Genomic DNA, 18,330 nt, shown 5'->3' with positions numbered 1-18,330 from the left:
TTATTTTTGATGCAGTTGTAAATGGGATTGTTTCTATAATTTCTTTCCGTTACTTTGTTCATAGTGTATAGAAATATCTGGGTATTAATTTTGTATCCTGTGACTTTACAGAATTCATTTATTAATTGTAACAGTTTTTTGGTGGAGTCTTTAGGGTATTCTGTATAGTTGTCCCTTGAACAATGTGGGGGTTAGGGGCACCAATCCCAGTGTAGTTGAAAATTTGCATGTAACTTTTGACCCCCCCCAAAAAACTTAACTATTAGGTGCCTACTATTGACCAGAAGACTTACTGATAACATAGTCAATTAATCCATGTTTTATATATTACATATATTATATCCTGTGTTTTTACAATAAAGTAAGCCAGAGGAAAGAAAATGTTATTAAGAAAATCATAAAGAAGAAAAATACATTTACAGTACTGTACTTTGTTTATTGCAAAAAATCTGCATATAAGTGAACATGTGCAGTTCAAACCCATGTTGTTTGAGGGCCAACTATATATAGTATTATGTCATCTGCAAATAATGAAAGTTTTACTTCTTCCTTATCAATTTGGGTGCCTTTTATTATTATTTTTTGTCTTATTGCTGCAGCTAGACTTTCTAGTACTATGTTGAATGAAAGTGGTGAGAGTGGACATCCTTGTCTTTTTCCTAGTCTTAGATAAAAATCTTTCAGCTTTTCATTATTGAGTAATCTGGTTTTGTCATGTGTGGCTTTTATTATGTTGAAGTATGTTCTTTCTAAACCAAATTTGTTTGGCGTTTTTATCATAAATGGATGTTGAATTTTGTCAGATGCTTTTCTGCATCTTTGAGATGGTCATATAATTTTTATTCTTCATGTTGTTAATGTGGTGTGTCATGGTGATTGATTTTCAGATATTGAACCATCCTTGCATCCCTGGAATAAATCTCACTTACTTCTGGTGAATGATCCTTTTAATGTATGGTTGAATTAAGTTTGCTAATATTTTTTTGAAGAATTTTTGCATCTGTGTTTATCAGGGATATTGGCCTGTAATTTTCTTTTTTGTAGTGCCTTTGTCTGGTTTTTGTATCAGGGTAATTCTGTCCTCATAGCATGAATTTGGAAGAATTCCTTCCTTTTATATTTTTTGGGGATAATTTTGAGAGGGATAGTTATTAACTCTACTTTCCATGTTTAGTAGACTTTACCTGTGAATCCTCAGGTCCTGGACTTTTGTTTGCTGAGAGTTTTTTACTACTGATTTAATTTTGCTACTAATCTACTACTGTAATTGTTAGTGTACTGAAGAATGGTCATAATAAATTGGTTTGGTAAACTTTTTTTTATTTTCTCTGTTCCAGATTGCTGTGCTATGCCTTGTATGACAAAAGTCCTCTCACCAAGAATACTTTTGCCTTGACACCTGTGGACGGTCAGACTGTGTGAGTACAGCCTATCTGAATAGGCAGATTGCAGTGAATCCAAATTGGTTAAATCAGCTAAGCAAACAAAACAAAAAAACCAAAAGAAAACAAAACAAAGCAAAAATGATGTAATAGGTAAGACCAAAGAAAAGTATCTATTTTCTTTGTGATATAAATTCTAGATGAGGCGGAAAACTCATCTCTTTTCCCGTTAACTTATTATTATAGTAGTGTCTATAAAAGCAACAGTGAAATTTTTATGTCACCTCAGTTTCAGGGTATTTATGGAAACAAATTAGAAGAAGTTTAATAAGAAAATTTTGGGGGGATTGTTTTTGTTATTCTAAAGGGGCAAAACTCCTAAATTTTTTATGTGGCACTATTTTGCAGAAAAACACTTTGCTAAGGAGTGCTAAAGTGGCAATGAAACAGCCCAACAGAAAGAGGAAGCTTAGTATGGATTCCAAAGAGCATTTGAATCAGGATGGATGCTTGGTAAGATGTCAGTTCCTGGGCCCTTCCTTCTAGTTTGTGCTCACTGTGGAAATTCAGTGTGATTGTATAGTTTGTGTAACCACAGCAGAGGTGTTTTCTCAATGGCTAGGAGCTGGTTGCTTCTGGTTGAGGTTTATATATAGAGCTATTGAATACAAATGTTATTAAGTCTGATACATTTTAAAGGGTAATCTTCATTTTGAAAGTGAAAGGAGACCTTTTCTTTTTCTTTTTTTTAATCTTAAAAACATTTTAATGCATATTCTTTGAACACATTTATATGTACATATATATTTTAAACATATCATAGTGCATACATGTAAATCAGCTATTGTACTACATATATCTCACACAACAGGGGAATCAAAACAATTCTACCTACTGATATTCTGTGACTGGCCAGTGTTGTCCAAGACTTTATGCTGGTATTTACAAATATGGTGCATTGCTATAATAAGATCATTACTTCTGTGAAAAATACAAGATTTATCTTCTTGATAAATGTTTTCATACTTAAGATTTTATCAAATAAAATTTCCTTTGATGTTTTTATTTTATTTTTGAGAGAGAGAGTCAGAGCACAAGTGGGGAAAGGACCAAGAGAGAGGGAGACACAGAATATGAAGCAGGCTTCAGGTTCTGAGCTGTTGGCACAGAGCCTAATGTGGGGCTTGAACTCATGGACGGAGAGATCATGACATGAGCTGAAGTTGGATGCTTAACTGACTGAGTGACCCAGATGCCCCTCAAATAAAATTTCTAAAATAATCTCCTTTTATCTTAATACCCCATCAAATATACCACACATAGTTTATGTCTTCTTAGAAAGAGGTATTTCTCCAACTGAAGATAATTATTTGATGAATAGTTTGAAAAAAAATAATCTAAAATATGAAGAAGAAAAAAATATTTCCCCCCCCTTACAAAATCAGTTATCTAATAGTCATTTAAGGAGGAGCTTAAATTTGATGTGGAGACATAGACTAAAAGGTTAAGAGTAGTTATTACTAGATGATTAGAGGTGCCTTTTATATTGTCTTTTCTATTTACTTAGTTTACCGTAAGCATGTGTTACTTTTTGAGCTAGAGATAAAGCTATACCTATGTATGTACAGGGAAATTCCAGAAAGAAAATCCATCAAGTATCAGTCCTGGCATGTCTTAGGTTTTAGAGACTTCTGTTTTATAAAGATGAAGGTAATTGATCATTACCAAGTGAGGGATAGAGATGGTGAACTGGAGGGCGTTGTGTTTGTTGGGGTTTTGCAGAGAAACAGAACCAATGGGAGTAGCTGACAGTCCTGTCACACACTCTCTGTTCACAATCTTTGTCCCTACTTGATAATGATGAATTGTATGTATATGTATATGTATATGTATATGTATATGTATATGTATATGTGTATGTGTATGTATATGTGTGTACATGTATATAGAAAGATTTATTTAAAAGAAATTTTAAAGAAATTGATTCATACAATTGTGGGGGCTGACAGGTCTGAAATCTATAGGGCAGGTTTGTAGACTGCAGACCCACAAAAGAATTGATGTTGCAGACTTGAATCTGGAGGCATTCTGCAGGCAAAGTTCCGTCTTCTTCGGAGAGGTCAGTCTTTTATCTTGTAAGACCTTCAACTGATTGGATGAGGTCCACCCACATTATGGAGATTAATCTGCTTTACTCAGAGTCTATTATTTGAATGTTTTTTTTGTTTGTTTGTTTTTTATTGTTAAGTTAGCTAACATACAATGTAGTCTTGGCTTTAGGAGTAGATTCCTATGATCCATCACTTACATACAGCACCCAGTGCTCATCCCAACAAGTGCCCTATACCCATTTTCACCACCACTCCACCCCCCCACCCTCATCAAACCTCAGTTTGTTCTCTGTATTTAAGAGTCTCTTATGGTTTGCCTCCTACTCTGTATCTTATTTTTCCTTCCCTTCCTCTATTGTCATCTTTTAAGACTCTCAAATTCCACATATGAGTGAAATCATATGATATCTGTCTTTCTCTGACTTATTTCGCTTGTCATAATACCCTTCAGTTCCATCCATGTTGCTGAAAATGGCAAGATTTCATTCTTTTCATTGCTGGGTAGTATTCCATTTTGTATGTATGTATGTATGTATGTATGTATGTATGTATGTATACATCTTCTTTATCCACCCATCATGGTGGACATTTGTGCACTTTCCATAATTTGGCTATTGTTGATAGTGCTGCTATAAGCATTGGGGTGTATGTGCCCCTTCGAATCAGCACTCCTGTATCCTTTGGACAAATTCCTAGTACTGAAATTGCTGGGTCATAGGTTCATTCTATTTTTAATTTTTTGAGGAATCTCCACACTGTTTTCTAGAGTGGCTGCATCAGTTTGCATTCCCATGAACACTGCAAGAAGTTTCCCCTTTCTCCACATCCTCACCAACATTTGTTGTTTCCTGAGTTGTTAAGGTTAGCCGCTCTGACCAGTGTGAGGTGGTGTCTCAATGTGGTTTTGATTTGTATTTCCTTGATGATGAGCGATGTTGAACATCTTTTCATGTGTCTGTTTGTCATCTGGATGTCTTCTTTGGAAAAGTGTCAGGACACCTGGGTGGCTCAGTCAGTTAAGCGTCTGACTTTGGCATAGGTCATGATCTTGCAGTTTGTAAGTTCGAGCCCTGCTTCAGGCTCCATGCTGACAACTCAGAGCCTGGAGCCTGCTTCGAATTCTGTCTTCCTCTCTCTCTGCTCCTCCCCTACTCATGATCTGTCTCTCTCTCAAAAAGAAACATTAAAAAAAAGAGAAAGAGAAAAACTGTCTATTCATGCCTTCTGCCCACTGGATTTTTTTTTTTTGGGGGGTGTTGAGTTTGGTAAATTCTTTTTTTTTTTAATTTTTAAAAAAAAAATTTTTTTTTCAACGTTTTTTATTTATTTTTGGGACAGAGAGAGACAGAGCATGAACGGGGGAGGGTCAGAGAGAGGGAGACACAGAATCTGAAACAGGCTCCAGGCTCTGAGCTGTCAGCACAGAGCCCGACGCGGGGCTCGAACTCACGGACTGCAAGATCATGACCTGAGCCGAAGTCAGCCGCTTAACCGACTGAGCCACCCAGGCGCCCCTGAGTTTGGTAAATTCTTTATAGAGTTTTGATACTAACCCTTTACCTGATATGGCATTAGCAAACATCTTCTCTTATTCTGTCAGTTGCCTTTTAGTTTTGTTGATTGTTTCCTTTGCTGTGCAGAAGTTTTTTTATCTTGATGAGGTCCCAATAGTTCATTTTTGCTTTTATTTTTCTTGCCTTCAGAGACATGTCAAATAAGAAGTTGATGCGGCCAAGGTCAAAGAGGTTGCTGCCTGTTTTCTCCTGTAGGATTTTGATGGTATCCTGTCTCACATTTAGGTCTTTCATCCATTTCAAATTTATTTTTGTGTAAGGTATAACAAAGTGGTCCAGTTTCATTTTTCTGCATGTTGCTGTCCAGTTTCCCAGCACCATTTGCTAAAGAGATTGTGTTTTTTCCATTGGATACTCTTTCTTGCTTTGGCAAAGATTAGTTGGCTATGTATTTGTGGGTTCATTTCTGGGTTCTCTGTTCTATTCCATTGGTCTGTGTGTCTGTTTTTGTGCCAGTACCATACTGTCTTGATGATTACATGTTTGTAATTCAGGATAAAGTCCAGGATTGTGATGCCTCCAACTTTGTTTTTCTTTTTCAACATTACTTTGTCTATTTGGGGTCTTCTGTGGTTCCATACAAATTTTAGGATTGTTTCTTCTAGCTCTGTGAAGAATGCTGGTGCTATTTTGATTGGGATTGCATTGAATATGTAGATTGCTTTGAGTAGTATTGATATTTTAACAATATTTGTTCTTCTAATCCATGAACATGGAATGTTTTTCCATTATTTTGTGTCTTCTTCAGTTTTTTTCATAAGCATTCTATAGTTTTTAGTGTACAGATCTTTTATCTCTTTGTTTGGGTTTATTCCTAGGTATTTATTTTATAGTTCTTGATGCAATTGTAGATGAAATTGATTCCTTGATATTTATTTCTGTTGCTTCATTATTAGTGTATAGAAATGCAACTGATTTCTGTTCATTGATTTTATATCCTGCAACTTTGCTGAATTCATATATCATTTGTAGCAGTATTTTGGTGGAGTCTTTGGGTTTTCCATGTAGAGTATCATGTCATCTGTGGAAAGTGAAAGTTTGACTTTTTTGCCAATTTGGATGCCTTTTATTTCTTTTTGTTGTCTGATTGCTGAGACTAGGGCTTCCAACACTATGTTAAACAACAGTGGTGAGAGTGGACATCCCTGTTGTGTTCCTAATCTCAGGGGAAAGCTCTCAGTTTTTCCCCATTGAGGATGATATTAGCTGTAGGCTTTTGATATATGGCTTTAATGTGTTTAAGTATATTCCTTCTTTCAGGGCTTTCTTGAGGATTTTTATTAAGGAAGGATGCTATATTTTGTCAAATGCTTTTTCTGTGTCTATTGACAGGATCATATGGTTCTTATCCTTTCTTCTATTAATGTGATGTATCACATTGATTGATTTGCAAATATTGAACCAGCCCTGAAGCCCAGGAATGGATCTCACTTGATCACGGTGAATAATTCTTTTAATATACTGTTAAATTTGGTTTGCTAGTATCTTGTTGAGAGTTTTTGCATGCATGTTCATCAGGGATATTGGGCTGTAATTCTCCTTTGTATTGGGATCTCTGTCTGGTTTGGAAGTCAAGGTAGTGCTGGCTTCATAGAATGAGTCTGGAAGATTTCCATCAATTTCTGTTTTTTGGAACAGATTGAGAAAAATAAGTATTAACCCTGCTTTAAATGTCTGGTAGAATTCCCCTGGGAAGCCATCTGACCAAGGACTTTTGTTGGGAGATTTTAAAAAAAATTTTCTTTAACATTTGATTTTGTAAAAATATTTATTTATTTTTGAAAGAGAGAGACAGAGCATGAGTGGGGGCAGGGCAGAGAGAGAGGGAGACACAGAACTCATAGAAGGCTCCATGCTCTGCACTGTCAGCACAGAGCCCTTTGTGGGGTTTGAACCCATATACTGTGAGATCATGACCTAAGCCAAAGTTGGATGCTTAACAGACTGAACCACTTAGGTGCCCCTGTTGGAAGATTTGTGATAACTGATTCAGTTTCTTCATTTGCTGTGGGTCTGTTCAAAGTTTCTATTTCCTCCCTTTTGAGTTTTGGTAGTATGTGGGTGTTTCCATTATTCCAGATTGTCCAATTTGGTGGCATATGCTTTTTCATAGTATTCTCTAATAATTGTTTGTATTTATGTGGTGTTGGTTGTGATCTCTCCTCTTTCATTCATGATTTTATCTATTTGGGTCCTCTGTCTTTTCTTTTTGGGAAGTCTGGCCAGACTTGTTTATTCTTTCAAAAGACCAGCTCTTAGATTCATTGATCTTTTATACTAGTTTTTTTTGTATTCTATATTGTTTATTTCTGCTCTAATATTTATTATTTCTCATCATCTGCTGGCTTTGGGCTTTCTTTGCTGCTGCCTTTGTAGTTACTTTAGGTGTGAAGTTAGGTTATGTATTTGGGACCTTTCTTACTTCTTGAGATAGGCCTGAATTGCAATGTATTTTCCTCTTAGGACTGCCTTTGCTGCATCCCAAAGGGTTTGGACTGTCATGTCTTCATTTTTCAGTTGCTTCCATATATTTTTAAAATTTCTTCTTTAATTTCCTAAGTTTACTCATTCATTCTTTTGTAGAATGTTCTTTAACCTCCATTTATTTGTGTGCTTTCCAAATTTTTTCTTGTGGTTAGTTCGTTTTGCAATCTCAAAATATACATGGTATGATTTCATTCTTTTGTATTTCTGAGGGCTCTTTTGTGACCCAGTATATGATCTATTTTGGAGAATGTTCCATGTGCACTTGGGAAGAATGTGTATTCTGCTGCTTTTGGATGAAAAGTTTTGAATATATCTGTTATGTCCATCTGGTCCAATATGTCATTCAGAGCTGTTGTTTCCTTATTGGTTTTCTGCCTAGATGATCTGTCCATTGCTTTAAGTGGAGTATTCAAGTCTCGTATAATCACAGTATTATCTATACATTTGTGTTTGGGATTAATTGATTTATATATTTGGGTTCTTCACATTGGGGGCATAAACATTTACAATTGTTATCTCTTATTGATGTATAGACCCCTTAATTATGATGACCTTATTCATCTCTTGTTTCAGTGTTTGTTTTAAAATCTAGTTTTTCTAATATAAGTATGGCTGCTTCAGCTCTCTTTTGACATCCAGTAGCATGATAGATCTCCATCCTTACACTTTTAATCTGCAGATGTCCTCAGGTCTAAAATGAGTCTCTTGTAGGCAACATATAGATGGATCTTATTTTTTTATCCATCCTGATACCCTGTTTTTTGATTGGTGCATTTAGTCTATTTACATTCAGAGTAATTATTGAAAGATAGGGATTCAGTGGCATTGTGTTATCTGTAGGTTTTGTGCTTGTGGTGATGTCTCTGGTCCTTTGTAGTCTTTGCTGCTTTCCACTCACAGAATCCCCTTTAGGGTTCCCTGCATGGCTGGTCTATTGGTCATGAATTCCTTTAGTTTTGTTTGTCTGGGAAAGCCTTTATCTCTCCTGTTCTTAGTGACAGCTTTGCTGGATAAAGGATTCTTGGCTGCATATGTTTCCTGTTTCAGAACATTAAATATTTCCTGCAACTCCCTTCTGGCCTGTGGACAGATCTGCTACAACCCTTATGTCTACCCTTGTAGGTGCAGGCCTGTTTGTCCCTAACTGCTTTCAGAATTCTCTTTTTATCTTTGTATTTTTACCAGTTTCACTATCATGTCATGGTGTTGACCTGTTTTTGTTGTTTTTGAAGGGAGTTCTCTGTGCCTCTTGGACTTGGATATCTGTTTCCTTCCCCAAATTAGGGAAGTTTTTAGCTATAATTTGTTCAAATAAACCTTCTACCCCTTTCTCTCAGTCTTTCTAACTTGGAACTCCTATGATATGGCTATTATTTCATTTCATTGAATCACTTAGGTCTCTAATTCTCCCCTCGTGATCTAGTAATTTCCTTTCCTTCTTTTTCTCATCTGCATCATTTCCATAATTTTATCTTCTACTTCACCTATTTGCTCCTCTGCTTCTTCCATCCTGATTGTCACTGCTGCTAGTTTTTTTGTATCTCATTTACAACATTTCGTAATTCTTTGTGACTATTTCTTAGGTCTTTAATCTCTACAGCAGTAGATTCTCTGCTGTCTCCTATACTTTTTTTTTTTTCAAGCCCAGCTATTAGTCTTATGACTGTTATTCTAAATTGTTGTTCACGTATATTGTTTGGATCTGTTTTGAGCAATTCTCTGGCTGTCATTTCTTCCTGGAATTTTCATTGAGGAGAATTCCTCCATTTCATCATTTTGGTTAGGGTTCTGTCTTTTACATGTTTTAATAGCTTGTTATGTGTCCTGAACCTGTGATACCACCATATTAAAAAGGGGTCATACATTGTCTAGGGCCTGGCACTTCATAAAGTGTTTTTGGAGTGTTTTGCATGTACTCTGTTGTTGCGTATTTGGCTGCTCTATCCCACTGCTTGTAGTGGTGGATTGTTTGGACCTTCTTCCCGGTATGCTTTGATTTGTTCTTTGAAGTAAGCCTGGAAAAAAGGAAAGGGCAGGTGACCTAACTCCATACAAAGAGAAAAATGAAAGGGGCAAAAAAGACCAGGCAGACAATCAAAGAAATATTGAGTAAAAATACCTGATTAAACAAACAACATAACAGAGAAAGAAAGAAAGAAAAAAAGGGATATAGATATAGATAAGAATTAGCCAAAAATAAAATCAGAAACTATGAGCCTGATTCCAAAGGGTTTAGAACGGAAAAGAGAAGGAAAGCAAAGAGAGAAAAAAAAATACCAGACTAACATACAAAACTGCAGGACAGTTGTCTGTTTGTTTCTGGGACTGGTAGCTGTGCTGGTCTGGAGGAGAGGCCATCTGGTTCACTCAGTGTTTGTCCTGCTCCAGTAGATAAGCAGTAACCAGACACGGAGTGGCAGGGTTTGGTGTAAGCGGGTCCACCTCCTGCTGTCCTGTTCCCTGAAGCCCCGCCATGTGGGTGATGGGGAGAAAAATGGTGACACCCGAATCTTTCCTCCCCAGACCAGACCAAGTGTCTCAAATCACTCTGTTCAGGCAACATTCACAGAGTAGGGGTGGGCAGTTGGCTTGTCCTGCTCCATAGTGTCCCGTGCCTCCCAGACCCTGGGCTGGGATTCAAAACTACATGTGTGAAAGGATCCCTCCTCCACCTGGGCCTGGTTCTGGGGTAGTCCCACTCCTCCCTGCTGACAAAGGGCCTCTGGCTGGTGCCTGCAGGGTCTTTTGTCCTTGGGGTGGGTGGCAATAAACCCTATTTGTACAGTACTCCAGGGAGGGGACCGTTCTCTCCCAGTGTCCCGGGGCTGGCTCCCACCCCTCAGGTGCATGCACACCGTATGGGGTTTGGTCTGGAGAAAGTCACACAACCCTGAGAACTCCGATCTTCAGCTCCTAAGGCTGTTTGCAAAGTAGAAACTGGTATTTTCTGTATTTCTCATTCTCCAGTCCATGGTCCATAGAGGTTTCTCTCTTGTCGTAACACAATACCACACTTCGACAGCCTCTCTTTCTCTCCCTTTTGTCCCTCCACTTAAGGGGTTCCCTCCCGCTGTGCCTATGCTATTTTATCTCCCCCAATTCACAGACATGCACTTCTGTCCCGCCAAGCTGTCTCCATCCACCTGTGGAGATTTTTCTGTCACTCTGAAGACTGTATTCCTGAGTATTTCAAGTGTTATGACCTCAATACAGCAGTGTTTGAGGGACAAGGGAAATCCCAGTCCCCCTACTTCTTCACCATCTTAACTTCCTCTATTTGAATGTTTATCACATCTAAAAAATACCTCACAGTGATATCTTGACAGCCAGCGGGTTTAATAATGCATCTTGCTTCTTAATATGCATCCTGTGATCTTTCCCTATGGCAACTATTTGTATTCCTACAAATTTCAAGGGGAAAGAAGTGACCAGGCAACCTCCATAATGACTGTTTTGGGGATAGTGGGCTATTAGAACATTCTCATTAGTGACCCTCTCATGGGCTTTCATCATGTATTGGTTTTGGGGTCTTAATGTGGGTTGTTATGCATTTTCACACTGCAGTTGGTGAAGTGACATGGTGTCACACAATCTTTGTCAAATAGGTACAGTTTATTGAACTCTGGGAATTAAATAAGACATATCAAGTGATGATCTTGTCCATGGTTGGTTTTAAGATGATAAGTGTAGGTCTGTGTCTAGTTACAGAACTGTTTCCTTTGGTCAGACTCACTGGGAGGTGGGGTGGTTAACGTGGGACCAAGGACCATTTCCCCAGAAGTCCACATTGGTTGCATTTCATAGATCAGTTCCATGAGAGTTGAGTGTGAGGGTTGCTTGGATCAGACTTAGGAAGGCCTGAACCTGTCTCAAGTTATGTGAGGATGCCATTTTTCTCAGCATTTCTGGTGTTTTGTGTCATGCCCTCTGAAGAGACAAGGTATTTGATGTGCTCTCAGTTGTTCTTGGATAGTGGTTCTTCAGCTCTGGTCTCCAGAACAACAGCATCAGCATCAACAAACCTGAGGGTTTGTTAGAAATGAAAATTCTTGGTCTTTACTCCAGACCTACTGGATCAGATACCCTGAAGTGAGGCTGAGCAGTCTATATTTTACAGGGCCTCCTGGTGATTGTGGTACACACTCATGATTGAGAACCGTTGTCCTAAGGAAATAGCTAGGTCTATCCTGCCTGTACCAATAGTCCTATAGTTAATCAGTATTGGCTGCTGAATATTTCTTTTATTTTTTAGTTTAGTATTTGAGATCACCTCTCCCATCCAAACATATTTGCTACCTTTTCTCAGTATCATTTCCTTTTAAGCTGCTAAAATTATTACTGTCCCTTCTCAGAACTTCTGTTATCTTGCCCTACAACACGAATATTCAACCTTCTGTCTTTTCTGTATTGGCACAAATTCCAGTTTTCTCTTAAGGCCTATGTTGATGCCAGTGATTTTACCATTATTTCCATTCCGTATGGGGATTTTCCCATTTTTGAACCCCAGAAGTGCTCAACACTTACATAGGTGCTGTTTGAATGTGGCACCTTACATGCCTGGATTTCCAAAAATATCTGTTAAATGATGTTCCTAGTGTTTAATGGCTACCTCAGTCAAATGGACTTCTTTGATCAATAGTAGATAATGACATTTCAAAGGACTATACTACTGATTTGAGTTTTGAAGTGTTTGGAACATATAATTATTTTAAAGAGTGTTCATGGGGTACCTGGGTAGCTCAGTTGGTTGAGCGTTTGGCTCTTGATTTTGGCTCAGGTCATAATCTCATGGTTCATGGGTTCAAGTCCCATGTCAGGCTCTTATGCTAGAGGGATTCTCTGTCACCCTCTCTCTCTGCCCCTCCCCCACTCATTCTCTATCACTCTCTGTCAAAATAAATAAATAAAAACATTAAAAAAGAGAATATTCACACAGGATAATAGAAAAGACATGCATTTAGGATGAATTCCACATTATACTGACAGCTAGGGGCTCATTTCCAATTACAATGTCCAGTGTAATTAGTTAAATTTAATAGTTTAATACAGTAAGCTGATTTACATCTGTGGCTGCATTCACTATGTAGAGGAAGGGGTTCAGTTATGTTTGAGTTAACCTACTAAAATTATGTTTGGAATTTGCTTGAAATATCAATAATATTCTTTACTTTCTCTGTTACCTTTATGAGTTTACAAGTCAAATTTCCAGTTAATTAAGCAAAATAGCATTGATAGATTAAACGCATTAAAGATAAAACTAATGAACAGTTGGGTACTTTCTAAACATCTGCTTTTGAGGTAGTAATTTCATATCTTCAGTGTCTTATAATTTTCAGAGGCTGATAATAATATCTGTCAATGAGTCTTGATATACTAGTATTTATTTTATGTATTTGTAGAATTTTAAAAGCATTTATTTACATTTTTCTATGAATAGGCACATAGTTAAAAAAATAATATAAATAGTATGAAAATAAGAAGTAAATTCTCTATCATACCCACTCACACACATGCTAACTCCCAAATCTTTTTTTAAAGGTACGATCACTGTTTACATTTTCTTGTGAATCTATATAGGAATCAAAGCAAAAAAAAAAAAAAAAAAAAAAAAGGAAGCTACAAAACCCAAACCCTTTATACATACATACATACATACATACATACATACATAATACAGGCATGAATGCATACATGTACCCAAATGTGCTCATACTTTATTTCTTGTTCTGTATCTTGCTTTTTCTTGCAGTTAAACACATATGTCTTAGAGATCCAGGTATTTCCATTGTTTTCAGTGGTGCTTAATATTCCATACTGTGAATGTACCATAATTTATTGAAGCAGTACTCTACTCCAAACATGTAGATGATTTTTAGTTTTTGTTGTTATAATTCTGTATTAAAACCAAAGGTTTGCATTCATATATTTTGATATACTTTTGCAGTTGATTCAAAGATCAAATCTTACTAGTAGACGTGTCATACTAAAGGCTATGTGCATGTAAAATCTTGATAAGCCTTTTATGTCATCTTCCAGAGCAGTCACCCCGGTGTATACTCTAACAGTATCTGCAAGAGTGCTTCTTTCACTTAGGTTTTATTGCATGTCTTATGCCTTTGTTTACTGAAATCCGTCATGTGAATGAGCTTTGTTTACCATGCCCCATAGTGCTGCCGCAGATTTGGAGAGAGGAGTTTCCATGCCCCTGTTATATTCCCTAACATGTCATGCTTTTCCATATATCTAACACAAAGACAAGTGCCCTTTTCAGTGCTATTTGTTAGTCTTTTCCACTCAACCACCATTAGAATTGACTGGCAAAGTGTAGGCACACGATAATTGGGGAAACTAAGCATTTTTTTTTTCAAGGAGATTTCATAGATGTTTGGTGTGCATTTGGTGTGCATGAAACCCCAAACCATATATCAGCTGTAAAATTTCAAATTTCCTACATAAAAATGCAAGTTTACCAAATAAAAAAGGAAATTTTATTTGAGTATATCAGAATAAAATAATTGTGTATGTAAAATACTGAATAAATACTGGTTCCCATTCTTTCTTTTCTTCTGAACCTTTTAAAATCTATGAATCTATATCTGATTATTGAAGTAGGAAGTTTGAGAAATAGAAATATGAGACATTATTTGTTCTCTAAAGGATCTGAATAAATCTGAAAAATAAATTTATTATTATTAGAGAGAAAAGAACTTATAGGGGGTAATGTGAGACAACTAACTGCTTATACACATTAGTGTTTATAGGTACATTCAACCTTCAGGGCCAGGTAGAATCATTAGGGGCTCATGTATAGACTTTGAAGGGTGAGGAATACCTAAGATGTCCATATTTAATGCTTTACTTAATTTATTTAACAAATAAAATTTAATGCATATTTAATGCTATTGTAACAAATGGTTCTTACGTCCAACCTGGTAAAAAAAAATCCAATTTAGTAAGAGGCAATATGCGAGAGTATAACTTATTTGTGTTTTAACATCTGGGTGCTATCTAGGCAACTAACCTTGAGAGATAAGGAAGTTGAAAGGTCAGAGGAGGGATTGTCTGGGCCAAGGAAGCAGCATGAGTAAAGGTATGGGGTTGGAAGTAAATATGACATATGTGATAAATGACAAGATTATAATTACTTGTCTCATTGAGCAGATGTTGCTGTTGGCAGTTTTGCAGAATGAGTGTTGGGCTGGGGGTCAGAATATTTGGATTTCAGTTTTTGGCTCTGATGATAATTATTAGCTCTATGACCAAGGTTAAGCCCTTCACCAGGCTGAGCCTCAGCTTTTTTATTTATAGAACCAGAGTCTTAGATTAAAAGATCTTAAGGGTCTTTCCATTTCAGTGAGTCTAAGATTTGGTACCTAATGAAATAGCAAGATGACTAGGATGGACGTGAGTGGTTAAGCTTAGAGAGTCTTGAAGATAGAGCAGAGGAAGTTGTACTTGATATTGTATCTGCTGAACTTGATATACGTATTGGCAGGAGGGAGCTGTGGTTGGCTTTTACTTGGGCATAATGTAATGAAATTATTTTGTAATATCCTTAATTAGTGAGAAAATGTTTAGGGTAAGGTTACATTCGTTTCTTAATCTTCAGTAGTACTTAATTTTTTATCATTTTGTTGCCCTATACATGACTGATATACTAGTTTGTATCAGCCAATAGAATGCATTTATATATGGGGGAACTAGGGGCTCCTGGGTGGCTCAGTCGGTTAAGCGTCTGACTCTTGATTTCTGCTCAGGTCACCATCTCACAGTTGTGAGATTGAGCCCCATGTCGGGCTCTGCACTGGGCATGGAGCCTGCTTAAGATTTTCTCTCCCTCTCCCTGTGCCCCTCCACCACCTCAAAAAATATGTATGGGGGAACCATAGAGAGGAGATATTTATAGAGCTATTTTAGATTTTTTCTCTTTGATTTTTTATAGACACCTTAGCAGATACTGGTTTAAATATGCCTGGGATTTCCTCCCCCCCGCCCCACCCTGCTCCTAGCTGGCCCTGAACAGGGCACATACCATTTGTAACAATTATATCACAGCCTTCCTCCTCAGAGTCTAGGCCTCTAACATGGGATTTTGTTTTTATTCAGGTAGAGTGATGCTAACAGATCCAGAGATGACTGCCATTGAAAAATAGTTTTTGCTCACAATGAATATTGAAAATTTGAATAAAATGAGATCATTTCCTTCTCTCTGTCTCCATCTGAATTGCAGTAGAGCAACGAAAAATAATCCTTTTCTGTTTTTTTATTTTATCTGAAAGGTTAATTTCATTTGTCTTCAATTTGTCACCCACATTGAATCAGAGAAAAAGAGAATTTGAAAAGTGGACTTGAGACAGCAAGTGAAATTCAAATGGTAGTTTGTTACTGGAGTCATCGAAGGGGATTTCAGTGTTTTCTACTGTCCATGAAACCAATAGGTGTCATCCTGTATTCTTATGGGAGAGGAATAGTGGTTGCTGGAAAATCCTCCAGTGCTCCAGGGACTGGTCTGAGGGTGAAAGAAAGGAAGGGGTAGTATCTGGAAGTTCCAGGGCAAAGACTTGAAATTGCAAACCACATATCAGTAGGTGAAAATCTTTTGTTTTGCTTCCTTGATTGGAATTCATAGACAGGGAAATGTCGACACTTATTAATTAGAAAAGTCACTGTAACTTGTAGTAAAAGTATATGATGCATCCGGGTCCATCAGGAGGCAGCAGAACATGAAGCCTTTTGGTTATTATCTCACCTCATCATCCTCTCTTCCTAAATGATGGATTTTAAATTGGTGAATGGAAATGCACCATAGCAAGACTTATTTTATGTTCCTTAAACCACTCTCTTCCCTTTTTCAGAGCACTTTTTTTTCCCTGAAGCTTTATTTTCAGTTTTCAAGAGTAAAGTTTGAAACCTGAGAAATCACAGTAATGGTTTTATTTTTCTCAACTCATACTGATTTCCTTAAGTGTTCTGTCTGGGAAGATAAGGAAAAGTGCTCATTTTTCCTTTCCTTTTTAAAAAAATTAACTCTCTAGTCATTAATAGCAGTGTGGATTTATTACCTTGATGAAATAATTAATTAGCTCAGACAGAAGCACAGAATGTTAAAACTTGCAGGAGTTCCTGTTGCAGGAGAACATTTGGTCCAATCCCTTTTCTTATAGACAAGAAAAAGTAGGTGCAGATAACATATGTCATTTGTTCATGGTTACATACCTCTTTGTGGGTGGGATTGGAGCTTGACCTTGGGTCACCTGACCCCAAATTCAGCATTTTTCTGATCTATTTTAGGATATTAAATCCTCTTTTATTTGCAAAATTTTCCAAAAAAATGAGGTCGGTGTATCTTATGAGAAATATAAATTTATTCTTAAATACAAAACGGTGACCTTTCATATATATGTCTACATATCTATAACCTGATCCATCCAAAAAAAAACCATATGTACATAAGGAGCTTGGATAATTTAACTCTGAAGTGAGAGGTAATGTTATTTTTGGGAGGGATATGTTTCTTCTATCTAGGCAGAATTTCAGTAGCAAATAAAGAAGTGTGAACCAAACATCCTAATCCACTAACGGAGTGACAGACAGCATATTATATATTTCTTTTTATATTTGAATGATACAGTGATTATAAAAATGCTTCAGTAGCTGTTGTGCTCACATAATCAACTCTTGAATACTATTTCTTGTTACCATTTCAGTTTTTGCAGTAAAACCTTTATGAGAAGAGACTGGTGTTGTTTCAAATTATGTAAATTTCCTGTGTATTGAGTGGGTAAAAAGGGATGAAATTGGGGTAAAGAACTGCCATAGAAAATTAGACCGATTCAGTTCATCATTTCACATGCAGTAGAACAGAGGTAGATGGGATGGCTTCTCTACTCTCACCCTCTGCCTGGAAGATGGTGGCTGTACAGCTCATGCTGTGGTCCACAGACCTTCAGAAGTGTCATCAGCTGGGGCTTGGTGGACACTGGTAATCTCAGGCCCTATTCCAGACCTATAGAGTTAAGATCTGCATTTTAACAAAATACCCAGGTGATTCATATGCATGTTAAATTTTGACAAGCTCTAGGTTATAGTATGTTGTATCAGGATGCTATTTATTAATTGCGTGATAACTTTGGATGTGAAATCTACCAGGTGGAAAAGTACTTGCATTCATGCCTTCATTCAGCAAATATTTGTTGAGCTAGACTAGGTGCCAAGTTACCTTTTGGGGATGAAAGATGGTTGAGACTGTGCCTTCAGTAAGTTCCTCAAAGCAGGTGAGTCCAATAAGACAGATGATAGGCCCAATAATAGAGATTTGTACAGGGAATTTCCAGGATTCAGTAGGTTACCCAGTTTAACATGGGCGGAGAGGGGAGGAGGAAGTAAGAGCAAAGAGACCTCCTTGTGTTAACTTCTAAAGGATAAATAGGCATGTATTAGTTTTCTATTGCTGCTTAACAAATTGCCACCAACTTTGTGGCTTAAAACAGCCATTTATTATTACCTCACACTTTCCATAGGTCAGTCTTCTAGGCATGAGTTAAATGAATTTTCTGCTTGGGGTATCAAAGGGTAAAATCAAAGTGTTGGTCTGGCTGAGATCTTTTTGGAGCTCAGTGGCCTCTTTCAAGCTCATGTGGTTGTCAACAGAATTCTGTTCTTTGTGGTTGTAGGAATGTGGGTCCCGTTTTCTCATTGGCTCTCAAGCAAGATCCAGTCTAAGCTCCAAGAGGCCCTGCACAGTTCCTTGTCATGGGGTCCTCTCACTGCATGGCA

The 18,330-nt window shown here is 37.2% G+C and overlaps 1 protein-coding gene across 3 annotated transcripts in view; it reads left to right on the top strand.

The window, feature by feature from the left end:
- L3MBTL4 (L3MBTL histone methyl-lysine binding protein 4) overlaps positions 1-18,330 on the top strand; it is a 450,611-nt gene that overhangs the window by 81,494 nt on the left and 350,787 nt on the right. For 2 of the 3 annotated variants that reach the window (XM_058692661.1, XM_058692662.1), the window contains exons 2-3: positions 1,338-1,418; positions 1,791-1,895. In XM_058692661.1, coding sequence (XP_058548644.1) covers positions 1,824-1,895 — 72 coding nt within the window. In that variant the 5' untranslated portion in view covers positions 1,338-1,418; positions 1,791-1,823. The remainder of the gene's footprint in view (positions 1-1,337; positions 1,419-1,790; positions 1,896-18,330) is intronic. The other variant, XM_058692660.1, reaches the window with a different exon arrangement.

Source organism: Neofelis nebulosa, chromosome 11 (genome assembly GCF_028018385.1).
Source record: "Neofelis nebulosa isolate mNeoNeb1 chromosome 11, mNeoNeb1.pri, whole genome shotgun sequence".
In the NCBI taxonomy this organism is placed as follows: Eukaryota; Metazoa; Chordata; class Mammalia; order Carnivora; family Felidae; genus Neofelis; species Neofelis nebulosa.
This window is presented reverse-complemented; position numbering and strand designations above follow the sequence as displayed.